The 13,302-nt window shown below is 37.9% G+C and overlaps 1 protein-coding gene across 4 annotated transcripts in view; it reads left to right on the top strand.

The window, feature by feature from the left end:
- The window catches only part of fam131b (family with sequence similarity 131 member B), a 37,661-nt gene that overhangs the window by 21,520 nt on the left and 2,839 nt on the right, over positions 1-13,302 (top strand). The window contains exons 4-8 of one of the 4 annotated variants that reach the window (XM_015370789.1): positions 4,069-4,104; positions 4,482-4,575; positions 9,668-9,892; positions 10,043-10,183; positions 11,224-11,537. In XM_015370789.1, the coding sequence (XP_015226275.1) occupies positions 4,069-4,104; positions 4,482-4,575; positions 9,668-9,892; positions 10,043-10,183; positions 11,224-11,537 (810 nt within the window). Of the gene's footprint in view, positions 1-4,068; positions 4,105-4,481; positions 4,585-9,667; positions 9,893-10,042; positions 10,184-11,223; positions 11,538-13,302 lie in introns of all 4 variants that reach the window. The other 3 variants (XM_015370788.1, XM_015370792.1, XM_015370791.1) reach the window with 3 other exon arrangements.

The raw sequence follows: 13,302 nt of genomic DNA, 5'->3' as shown, positions 1-13,302 counted from the left end.
CAGCAGATCAGGGTGGTATTAAAAGGGTAAACATGATCTCCTTACATTTAGATTTAATTGCTGTAAATAGATTTTGATTGCCTTTAGGCATGTGCTAAGTTGGTCCCCACATATGTTGTGGGCATCCCCTGCTTCCCACTGGCAACAGGGAGACAAGTTGGCTTGCTTTTTGTAGACACATTTTTATCTCTCCCTGAAAATGTCTTTCCTGCATTTTCATTGGCTGGAAGGTGGCCCTATGGGGGCTTTCTAAGTTGCCATTTATGTGAAACCTTCTACTCAACCTACTAGCTGTAATATTGTAAACTTGGCTGTATATTCCAAGCTACAGAGCCTCTCTTTTTAAAGTGGTTATATTTTACCTGTGCAACAGACTTTTGCAATATGAATGCACAACAATGGCAGCAGTTACCCCACCCTCTGCACTGCACCGAAGGAAAGACTGGTAACCTTTCTGTTGATTCTGCAGTTCTTCAGCGTGGCACAGAACTCAATGTAAATTAATTCTGCCACGTGAGACTTCTTCTATTATTCCGTGTTGCTGTAAATATCCCATTGTGATGGGATCTCCCAAAAAGTAAAGGACAGTTTCAGGTTTTTTTCTGAGTTGGGGAAAGTAATTTATTTGAAATATTTCTAAGTTTTTAGGCAGTGCAAATCAGTCTCACTTTTAAGGAACAATGCATCTGGCTTGGAGCTATGGTTATTTAGAAAATACTTCAGAGTGAGAGAGCTGTTATCTCAGCCAGCTGCTTTAAAAACACAGTTTTTATGAATAAAATCATGGGAAATTCTACTTAGGATTACTTGGCAATTCACATTGACAAAGCAAAAGCAAAACAACTATTTGATTTAGACTTAGACTACTTTTCTTGACATTTCCATTTCTTAAATAGAAGCAGTGATCAAGTGTAAACATTTGGTCAATTTGTTAGGTTGAAACATAATTCTTTGGATGTCAGGTTCAATGATTAATCAATAGACACAAAGGCAAAGGTTTTAATGCTGAGCTAATCTTTTGTATTTTGCCTCAGATGAGCCAGACATGAAAGTTACAGCATGTTGTGCAATTTACAGTACAGGAGTTGCACAGAACAAGAAAAGATGTGTACACCTAAAGAAATAACTGCTAAATGGAGATAATTGAGTCATATTGTTACAAAACAGATAAAGAAGCACTTAAGGTTGTTGGTAAATTCTCTCCAACTCTTATATGCTGTAAATAAAAGAAAAGCGTGTTTATGATGGACTGCTTGAGAAACCTACCAAAATAATATAATTTAGTTTGCTGTTGTGATGAAACAACACAGATTTATCCCTGTAGATTTTTTCAGATTGGAGGATTCATATAGGTTAGTGTCCTGTTCCTCTTGAAATTTTTTGATGATATATTATTACAATATTGCATATTATGGTTATTAAATAAAATCTTTAACTGAGCAGAAAAACGATTGAACAACCAGCAACATTCAAAAGAAAATATTTAAATTGCTTTCAGTAAGATTTAAAATAACAGACACCCTGTTACCCTACATATAAAATGTGAATAGTGTGTTTTGTGGTTTGTATTTGGACTCCAGGGAAGATCCTTCATAGAAGCTCCTTTAGCTGCAAGTCTTTACCAGCTTTTCACCTATAAAGTCTGATATATGGAGAGCATCTGTGAATATCAATGTATGAAGTCATAAACTAATCAATGACTGGCCACTCTAACACATAATTATACTTTGATCCAGGTTATTTCATTCTAGTCCAGGTAGGAATCTTTGGGTTGTGCTGGAAGTTGAACATCTATCCTCAACAGTTTCTTCTTCCAGGATTACATTTGTTCCCTCTTACATTCTTCCCATTCATTCATGAAGAAAGCCTTCCCCACAGCATAATGCTCCCATTTCCATGATCCACTGTGCAGATAATGATCTGGTGCAGTGTTACTTTTTGTCTATGTACTTTTTCCTAATGCCTGTATATTAGGTTTAGCCTCATCAGACCTGAGCACCAGAGAACTGCTTTCATTTAATACTGAATAATACATCGCCTGATGACTGGTTCTCACACCTGAGCTGTGGATCTCCATTGCTCCCCCAGATTTACTTAGACTAGGGTTGCTCAAGTCCAGTCCTCAAGAGCTACCATCCTGTAACTTTTAGATGCATCTCTTCTCTAACACACCTGAATCTAAAGCCTCATTTAGCTCAACAGGGGCGTGGTAACGAGCCACTCATTTGATTCAGGTGTGTTAAAAATGGTTGCATAAAAAAGTTGCAGGACAGTAGCTCTTGAGGACTGGACTTGAGCACCCCTGACTTAGACCTTTGATGAGACCTTTTTCTCCTTTCATGGCCATGTTTTAGTCGGTTTAGGTCCATTTTTCAATTGAATATTGAACTGAATATTGATCTGTGAGATGCTCAAGGTTTACAAGATATTTTCTTAGGACTGCTGCTGTCCTTGGTTTTCATTTGTGGTTTCTAAAACATCCTTGAATCCTTCACAGAACATCTGTTTTTATACTGAGAATAAATTACAAGCTTTTCACAGATGAGGCATTGGATGAGATAAGTGGTAAACGAATAGAGGGAAATGAAAACAAATGCATGCTTCATCTAAGTAAAGCACCATTCTGTATTAATCTATCACACATGTGTCAAACTCAGAAAATCTGACCCATGTCTGCAATTTATCAGGCCTAAAAGAGTCAATGAAGACGTTTTGTGTCATAAAGTAGAGGCATGTTCTTTTAAACTCTAGAAAGTAGCTAAAACTGCAAAATAAATGGGAGTAAAGCTATAACAGCAGAGCAGAGTAAAGAGAATGATGAAATCAAAAGTTTCATTTGACCAGCTGCAGATGGACCTTTTGAAGACTTGTTGCTAAAGTGGATTCAATATAAATCGTTTGACACCACTTCATCTATCACATGAAGTTTTTCTATAAAATATATATTGCAATTTCTGGTTCAAGAGTTGCTCATTTTGCAAGGCAACATATTTCCAGAAATGCAACAATATCTGAAAAGCACAGCAGTTTACAGCAGTCGGATCCAAATATGTGGAACGACTGGCTTTAATCCATGTTCAGCAGTTCTGGAGCAAATATCTCATCCATATGAAAATGCAGTTCAAGAACAAATCTGTGTTACAGTTGTGTTATTACTGCTGCACTGTGTGTGTGTCAGCGCACGTCGACAGTACGGGGAAAATGTTTCAGCTGTAAGGCCACAGGTCCCCCAGACTCAGCTGATAGAGGGAAATAGTGTAGCAGAAACTGCTGCTTATCTGCTTTGTCCTCATCAGCTGAGTCCGTCTTCTCTCTGCACAAACAAATGTGCACACAAACACACACACTCACACCCTTGTTTTTTTCAGCCTTCTGTAGTGAGGACCATGTGTTGACTTCCATTGATTTTCAGTCATTTTCAACCCTTTCTAAGTCCTAACCCTAAAACTAACCCTAAAACTAACCATTACCAAATGTATTCCTCACCCTAAAACCTAACCCAATTGACACTTTAGTCGTAAACCTAATCAAGCAAAATCCCCTGTGAGGACCAGAAAAATATCATCACTTTAAAAAAAACTGGTCCTCATTGTTATGGTGAAATTGTAAAAATGGTCGTCACTGTGCTTAGACAGATACACATACACACACATGATTTGCATCAACAGATACAGATAAGCACATCACTAACATCTCTCTCAAACACTCACACATAATAGTCTGCTGGCTTTTGGTTTTGGCAGCACATGTAGTGGAAATGGAAGCTCATTTAACCGTTGCGTATTCCCTCTGCTAAACATAACGAAGGAAATAAGAACTGATCCCTTTTTAATCCCCCCCTTTCTCCCTGTCATGGTGGTTCTCTGAAACTCACATGAATCCGTCTCTCCTTTCTTTTTCTGCTCACCTCCTTTAATTTTGTTCTTTTCATCCGCACGTCTATTTTTTTTTTTAACCAACTCGGTGTCTTGCTCCTCCTCAACGCATGTCGATGTTCTGTCACTCTCTCTTACTCTTTGCTGCTCCCTCTTTCCCCCATCCCTCCCTCCTCCCGTTTCTCTTCTTCAGCATGGACGTTCAGAGTTTTCATGGGAAGGAATCAATGTAAGTGTTGTGGCATCGCTCCTCCATCTATGGCTTCTCTTTCTGTTTGATTTTGATTTAAATCACCCTGTAGCTACAAGTTCTGTCCCTCATGACCCCCTCTCACCTCCTCAGCTTTATAATAGACCCTATGCTTTGCCGTAGTGGTGCACAGTAGTGAGCACAATCAGTTTTTTTTAGTTTACTTGGACTGAAGATTTGGGTAATACAGATTTTGTCCTTTGTATTAACCCAACATCTCCATCACCTCTCCTCACCACTCACCTCTCTCTTTATGATACACACCGTGTCGATGTTTGTCTCTCCCTTCACGCCATCCACACTCTCTTTTTCTTCCCCTTCTTCCTCTTCCATTCCTCTTTCTTCTCTCCCTCCAGCTGTCCATGGAGGACACCACATCAATCCTGCCTCGGCTCAAGAGGAACTCAAATGCCTATGGCATCGGGGCTTTGGCTAAGTCTTCTCTGTCAGGTGTGTCAGGTGTGTGTCTGTGCTGGTTCTGGTAAACGTCCCCATGTTGGCTCCGGCCCCTCAGTGGGCTCAGGAGTTAGCATGGTACCCTTAAATGGGTTCCCCTTATATCACTTCCTCTTCACACTGACACATCTGTCGTCAATGACTCCTAGAAAGGCATTGATGAGTAAATCAGCATTAAACACACAACCTGGACACGCATTTTATCATCATGCACTTTAATACACTAAGGTAAGATTATCTGGATTTGAGAAGCTTGTAGCAGATTTAATTTTACATTGTAAACATGACAATAAATGACAATAATGCCATCATTCGCTGATAAAAGTGTCAGGATGATCATAAACTTTATATATACTGTATATATCAATTACATGTAATACTTATATTCATACTTGCTGTCACTAAAGTCTATTTCCTTATAAATAGTTTGACTAAAAATGCAAAAACAATATAGCAAACATATTAACACAGATTCTACATTTATAATAACAGCCTAGAGGGTGGAGTTTAATGGATAAGAAGCATTTAAAATACACTCCTGAACTAAACTCTAAGACCAGGGAGCAAATAGTTTAGCTTTAAAATGCAAAAGGAACAAAATGGCATCAGAAAATGAGAGAAAACTGAATTTGAGTCAAACAGGCTTTTGGTCAGCTGAGACGACAACCTTAAAACTGCTTTAATGGCAAATATAAAAAGGCTTTTTGAGCCAACAATTAAAGTTTGTGGAGGATAGCTGGATTATAGCAGATTTTGATGGTAGATATAAAAAAATTAATCTGCTCTGAACCAGAGGATCTGTTGGGGTGTCAGTGAAGATGCTAATAGATTTTCTGCCCAGATTAAATTTCCTTATTGATGCTCAATAACATCAGGACCTGTGGATCAGTAAGGGCAAGACTGGAAGTATAAAGGATTGGTTTTCAAAGGACACACGTCCTCCTAAGCCAAACACTTGTATCTTCTTACTTTGCAAGGCAACTACAAACGTGGGACAAACAAAACAGCTTTTTCTCTTTGCCTTCCTGCATTATTGGAACAGAATAAATAGAAAACTTCTCTTGCTCTGTTGCAGAGATAATACCTCCTGAATGAGGGCTCTTATCTAAAACTGGGGCTTTAAAAAGAATATTCCTCCAGTTTACAATGCCAGTCTGTAGAATTACGTCCCTAACTGGGACCATCCAGCATGTCCCACTCATCCAAATCCCTCCGAAAGGTTTTGGAGTGGATAGAAAAAGAGGCTCAGAATAACAGAGATAAAATGTTGTTAAACTACTTTTTGGGTAAAAGTCATAAATGTTGAAACAAGATCAGATGTTTAAATACTATTTTTAATACATTTTTTATCCCCCCCCCCCCTTTGTTTTTTTAAGCTAAACACACAACCTGATTAAGCTCCAGCAGCGTGAATTGCAGATACCCGTTTCCCAGCCTAAAGATATTGATTAGAAAAACTATGATTTATTTTCCCTTTTTGTAGTCAGTAAAGTAACTTTGAATTGAACTTTTCTTGATCTCTTTCTGGAGTTTGAAGAAAAAAAAAATTAATCACTGTAGATGAATGGCACAGAAATGATCTGTCATTCTGGCCGGCCACACATGTCCTTAATTTTGTAAACTTCTGCATGGGAAATAAACATAGTTTGCTAAAAGAAAATATCAATAGGGCTAAAACCTAAAACATGATTTGTTTTTTACAAGTATTGTTAATAAAATCAAGGAGAGAATATTTAGTACAAAAGGATAGTTTAAAAACATGCAACAAACTTAATTAGAAATGTGCTTCATTTATATAAAACATCCTTATTCTACCTATTACTGCATACTGTCACATTGTACTAGATTATAATTTACTGCCTAAGAACTTCAGTACATTTATTGTGCCTAAAACCATTTTTTTGTCAGAATCCTCTTGAGAGATTTGGTGACAGTATGCCCAAGCGTTTACTTGGTCAGAAACCAGACTTCTGTTCATTTACAGAATGGATCAGATCACTCTCTGAGTGGTTCTCAAATACCTTAGTCTGCCCTGCATGACAGTGAAATCTCTGCTCAAACAGAAGTTGTATTGGCCTGAAAATCAGCCGATTGAAGACTTTCAGATCTGCTTAACTTGTTGAAAGTCACTGAGTGATTCTGAGCATATCAGAGGTTTCGAGGCAAACACAATTAAGTAGAAATGTATCCAAAAGTTAGGAAAAGACAATTAAATAGAAACAGAGACATATAACTTAATTAAATCTAAGGGCTGTTGACCATAAGCAAAGAAAAGTGGAATCTTTTTTTAATCATACCGGTAATTTTTAAACTCAGAGAGAATCCAAGAATGTCAGAAGATTTTTCTGTGTCGATTAAATACAATTTCTTCCTTAAAACTTTTAATGCATTAAAAGCCCAGCTTACATTTTGTTTATTTAGTACTTTAAATGCTGTAGGACCTTGTAAACTAGGCTCTTTAACCAAGTCAAATATGTATGCTTTAAAAAGTGATTTTGAATTTTTAGAGCACTAATTAAGACCATTTAGTAAACAGCCACTTAGAAATGTATTGACACACATTCAGATGAGACCTTAGAAGTCCTTTAGAAAGCACTTAAATGTTTTAGGGCTTCATGGTCTCTAAATTGTGTTTTTCCTTGCAAAGTGATTGTGGTGTTCTAGTCAAGGTGATCTCTGGATGTTTTCCCTGTGTAAAGTGCTGTGCTAAAGCAGTTATTTTTTTATTGCAGTCTTTTTGATTTTCCACCGCTGTCTTTGTGTAGTCCATTTGAGAGTTACAGTTCAGTGTAGTGGAGTGCAGCTGTTGTATCATGTGTTGTGGTGGTGATTTGTTCAATAATTTATCCACAAAGCCCCCCATCCCCACCCCACCCTTGCACTAGCATCAGAGGGAGTTTCAGTTTATGTCGTCATATGTTGGTCAAATAAAATGTGGAGCAAAGCGAGTGGAAGCTGGTAGGAGCATGGCAGCAAAAAACTAACTTCTTCTTTAATGGAGAAAAGACATGTTCAGCAGAGAGTTCTCATATAAACAGCAAGGAGAAAAGGGAGCAGTTTTCTTCTTGCCCAGTGCAGCGTAGCAGAGGTGTGTGTCAACAAGCCAAACTCTCATCATTCACGCCACGCAGCCACCTCACCCCAATTAACCCGCTCTATCCCGTGATGCACTTGTGTCAGGGAAGAAACATGCACTGCCTAGTCTCCTCCATGCACCATGACCAGGTGAAGTCTCATTAAACAGGGAGCTGTCGCCTCCACAGTGACCAATATCCATGATCACCCTCATATATCCACACAGATTTGATCATCAGGATTGGACTGATTTCTTATTTTTTATTCTGTTCTAGCTCAGCTTAGTTTGCCAGGTTTTTTTTTTTACATATACCATATATTTATTTTCATGCCTTAATGTGTTCAGTGGTTTAGAATTCTGCAGTGCTATGACCAAGCTATAATTACTAAAACCACAAAGTAATTAGTGAGAGCATGTAAGGTGATAGTTTCTTAAGTATTTTTCCTGGCTTTCTGAAAATGTTTTTAGATCTTGAATGCTTTTGCACCCGTTTCCCATCCAGTTCATCAATCTGATCCAGAAAAAAAAGAAAAACTATTAATTTCTGTAAAAACCTAGGGAAAACCACAAACAAAGAAGGCACTATTACCAATCCTTAATATAATTAGGTAAAGATTTTGGTCCTACAAATATTAGTTCTTCAAAAAAAGGAAAAGTTACATATAGTGCATATCCATATAATAAAAACTAATTTTTATGCATATGAACTAAAATTCCCTGCTACTGTAGGTTCATTTAGCATCGTGTCCAGTTTAATCTAAATCCTGGTGACATCTGGATTCTGCCATAAATGTATTTCTGGAAACCCTCAAAAATGTTGTCCCAGCAGAAATTTCTGTAGGATAGATAAAAAAAACAAAACAGAAAAACATTTAATATGACTTGACAAATATAGCTGCAGTAGCTGAAGTCTTTAGTACGGTAAACAGAAATCATTGCTAAAATGCTAGGCTAATGCAAACCTATTTTCTCTCTGTTTTGATGTGACTATTTGTTTATTCTTTTTAAAACATAATCAAATGCAAATAGAACTGACAGCCAATATTTTCCTCCTACCTCTTGAACATTCTACGTGTCCTTTTTTTGAGCATCGTTATTTGAAGGAAAATAACTTAATTTTGGACCAATCTTAATACAAATCCTGTGTGCAATGTTACTATGTGGAGTTTGCAAAACAGAAATTAAAACCAGGCTTTTTATAAAAATTGAGATGAAATATCTGACAGTACAGCAACATGAGTTATGATGACTTTGATATAGATGGATTTAAAGTGCTTAATTTTCACTTTGATCCCCTATTTGAAATGAAATAAAAACACCCCCAGCTAAACAAGCATTTTACATTAAATTGTGCTATATTTAGTTCTTTGGTATATATTTTACTGACCAAAAAAAATAAAACAGACTTTGTGACAGACTGCCAGGAACTAAGTGCCTAAACATCTGATTTAAAATCAGGTCTAGATTTAAGATGGACTCAAGTTTCAAGAGCCTGTTTATGTTACATTGAATTATAGCTCAGTTAAGTAATCATTTTTTAAAAATCCATAAAAGATTTCTGTGACTACTGCCGGTACTGGATAGGAAATGAGTGGATAAGCACCCGATGTTATCAGAAAAGATCTCCTGAAAGCCTAAAAAATTAGAAAGCAGTACAAAAATCTATGCCATGGATTTTTTGGCTTTATAAAATAAACCTTAACACTAACATCACTGGTCATCTAATCATAGGTGTCTAGTTTTTAAAATTGTTTATCAGTCCAATCCTGCAAGACATCAGTATTTTCACTGATCATCACAGTTTCCATCACTCAGCAGTAATATAAACCAAATAATAACTTAACTATTATTTTTCTCTTTCTCTTTTCTTGTCTGTTCATCTTGTCCTCCACCTTTTTGCCTCCACATCTTATCTATTCATCATCCGCTTTGCCTCCCTTCTCTCCCAACCTCATCCAAACCAACTTTCTTGGATTCCTCCTGTGTTGCATGTTTTTTCTAATCCATCAGGAGTCACCCGCACCATGAAGGAAAGAGTAACCAAGCCCACAGCCATGGCCCAAGGTCGTGTTGCTCACATGATTGAATGGCAAAACTGGGGTATGCAGACGGTCGGCGCAGGAGGTATCCCCCAGTCTCGCATCAGCACCCAGGAGCGGGAAAAAGAGAGGAGAGCAGAGAACGACGCCTACAGCGACCTCAGCGACGGAGAAAAAGAGGCTCGATTTGCTGCAGGTGGGGTTCAAGCCCCCAGTCAAAGGGAGGGCACACAGCTAGGCTTTTTAGCTGCCATCAGAAGCATTACATGCTCATTAGGCTGGTTTTCTGTCAATTGATGTAGATTTGAACTCTAAACAGATTATGTTCTTTGAACTTTGTACCTAGGCATCCTGCAGCAGTTTGCAATCTCGGAGGCAACACTCTTGGCGTGGTCGTCGATGGATGGTGAGAGCCCTCGGTCGGGTTCAAACCAGGGCAGCGTAGCTCATCTGAGCGAGGTCAACCAGGAGAGCATTACAAGTCGGGGTAAAACTCAGCAGATCCAGCAGGAAGCAGCTGCTAGACATTAAAATGACATAAAAAAAAGCCATTTTTAGCCTGATCTCTGCAGGGCTGTATTTTTCTCCAGATAAACCCAATGGATACAGGTTTAGATTCCAAGACAGAGGAGTGATTTAATTTAGTAGTAATTTAAAGATATTTCATTAAAATTACATATAAGTCTTCAATTTGGGTAAACTGCAGCAGTGTGAGAGATCTCATGTGTTTAAGAACAACTGAGGTTTGAACACTTTGGCTAAGACTGTTTGTGAGAATGGCTGTTTGCTTTTCAGTAAAAGCTGAAGCAATCATTTTTAAACTTGCTTTTTTTTTATTATTTGCTTTTAGCCAGTCTATCTTTCTGTGAAGCTCTCTGTATTATCTCTGTATTTACATCCTTACACTTTCTTTCTTTATATGACTTTCCAGAAAAAGAACAGGGATCTTTGCTTGAAACTGCAGACCTCTTCCTGCTTAACTTGGGTCTTAGCTAGATTTCATCATTCATCTAAGTGGATGTTTAGCCAACATGTTTTCTCCCTCTGGCCTCACATTTGAGGTTTAAATTTGAGATTAAAGCCCAGACTTCAATGGACTATTATATTCGCCTGAGATCATTTAGCAGTTTTCTTTTAAGTCAGACAAAAGTAGTAAAACATGCAGAACATGATTTTTTTTGCTGTTGCTCCTCAGGTTTGACAATTCCTCTCCTGAGAGAATGAGAGAATGCTTTAAATCAAAGCTTTGAGAAAATTCTGCAGCTTGACTGGATTGATGGCTGTTTCAGTACAAACTGGGGGAGTTTTGTCATAACACTTCAATTCGGTAGACAAGGAGACACGTGAGCCTTTATCCAAACAACCAGTGAATTAATTCTCCATAACTTGCCACTCAGGGATATTTGTCTGAACTAGAAATGTGCAGCATGACACAAAGACATCCCTCTGACAATGGTGTGGTTTTTCACTTTTTCTTGGAGCTCCAATAACAGCAGTTGTATTTTTATTTTATTTTTATCTCTTCAGATCAGATGTTACATCAGTCCTCAGCAGAAGTGTGGCCTCACACATACGTTTCCCAGGGCCACTACTGCCTCTCGTCGTCCGACGCCTGGGAGCCGACAAGCACAGACCCCTCCGGTGTGGTGTCTCCCCAAGCTGGCTCCTACATCATGGGAACGGAGGGCTATGATGGGCAGGCGGCGGCTCATTTCCTGTCCCAACAGCAGCAGCAGCAGCAGTACAACCTCCAGCAGCAGAGCCACCTCCAGCAGCTGCAGCAGCTTCAACAGATCCAGCAGTACCAGCAACAGCAGCTCCTGCAGTATCAGCAACAACAGGTGATTGATGCGGAGCAGGTGGACTCTCAGTGGTGAGCAGGAGTCACTGCCAGGAGAAACATTAACCGGGGAGAGGCTATATGTGGCTCGTCTTCAGTCCAAGTCTGCTATGACGCATATAAAAACAGCATCAGGCCCTGAATGGAGACGTGGTGAAAATATTTAGCAGTTTTTTTGAGACTAGATCACCCTTTTGTTGAAAATGTTCTAGATTCTAAATAAATGTATTGTGTAACAGTTTGATAATCATGGCCGCTGACTGCACTGCAGGTGTTCAAGCCACTAAAATGGGGGACCTCTTTAAGGAGGAGTTTTCTTTTAACAAATTGAGTGCATAGTATCCATATCTCTGAATGAATGAATTAAATTTATTTCATATAATTAACAAATAATATAAAATGATAATAGATAAATCAATTTCAGAAAATATTTGAAACAATCAACCTTGTGCCACACAAAGAAGTGATTGGTTACAGGCTGAACATTAAAATAAATAACATTTTTGGTTCCAAAAAAAGTTTATTAATTTGAACACAGACAAAAGCTAATAAAATAAAATGTTCCACCTAATAAACTCAGATCTGACATTGATTATTGATTTATCTATGTACATTTTTTTTATTCATAAAAATTGTCTGAAAAAAGGGTATGAAGAAGTAAAACTTATTTTTCATACCCCTTCTGCCTCTAATTGCATTTGAAGTAACCTAAGTAACCTTACTGTTCAACCTCTCCGTTTTTGATCCAAAAGTCTATTGAACTTTAGCTCATTTTTCCTCTTATATCCATAAACTGTAACATATCCTGTTTGGAATTTATTGTGATTGACAAAAAGAAAATGGTTTCACATAATTGTGGAATGAAAGAAAAAAAATAGTTTTCAAATGTTTCAGAAATAATCCTCTGAAAAATTAATTAATGTTTGGCCTTCTTGAGTTAAAACTGTACAGCCATCTTTCACTGTAATTCTTTACATATACATATCATGGTTGCACTTTTATAGACTAAGGTTTACTTTTTTCCAAAGTTTTTTGGAAAACAGCTCATAGTCAGGTGATTGATGAGGGACGCCTGCAGACAAGTCTTCAAAGACTCTCCATTGCTTATTTGTCTGATGGTAAAACTCTAACATATGAAAGTGCTATGATCTAAATTATTCCATTGTAGATCTGGTTATGGGTAAAACATGTCTTACTAGAGAGTCAACCTGCATCCCAGATTTAAGATTGCTGTAGATATCCTCCACGGCTGTACTGTATTAAGCACCATTTATCTCTTTCAGCTATGATCAACTCTGATGTCTCTGCAGAAGAAAAACATCAGCAGAGCATAATGCTGCCATTACAGTGTTTCAGTGTATGGAGGGCACATTTAGGATGATGGGCAATGTTAGCTTTTAGTGTCCTCTGAACAGAGCATCCTTTTCCATGAGGTCCTTGTATTTTCATCTGTGGCCTTTAGAAACCTTCAAACAGGGCTTTGTCTCATATCTGTATTTTTCTTCTATTTAAATAGTTATCAACAAATTTTTCAACCTCAACTGTGGATCTCTGCAGCTCTGCTCCTCCTCTCTTAATAATTTCTTTATTGTTTGAACAGTCTGTTTGGTTGCACAGTTATGTCTCTGTAAGCTAACCCTTATGCCCTTCATTTCTCTCACTTAGATGAAGAGTGGAACTCTCAATGACATGTTTAAAGCCTCAGATATGATTTTATAACCTAGACCTACTTTAATCTTCTCCAAAACTCTGACTTCTGTGCTGTA

The sequence above is a fragment of the Cyprinodon variegatus genome, unplaced genomic scaffold (genome assembly GCF_000732505.1).
Source record: "Cyprinodon variegatus isolate N-32 unplaced genomic scaffold, C_variegatus-1.0 Scaffold48, whole genome shotgun sequence".
Classification (NCBI taxonomy): Eukaryota; Metazoa; Chordata; class Actinopteri; order Cyprinodontiformes; family Cyprinodontidae; genus Cyprinodon; species Cyprinodon variegatus.
This window is presented reverse-complemented; position numbering and strand designations above follow the sequence as displayed.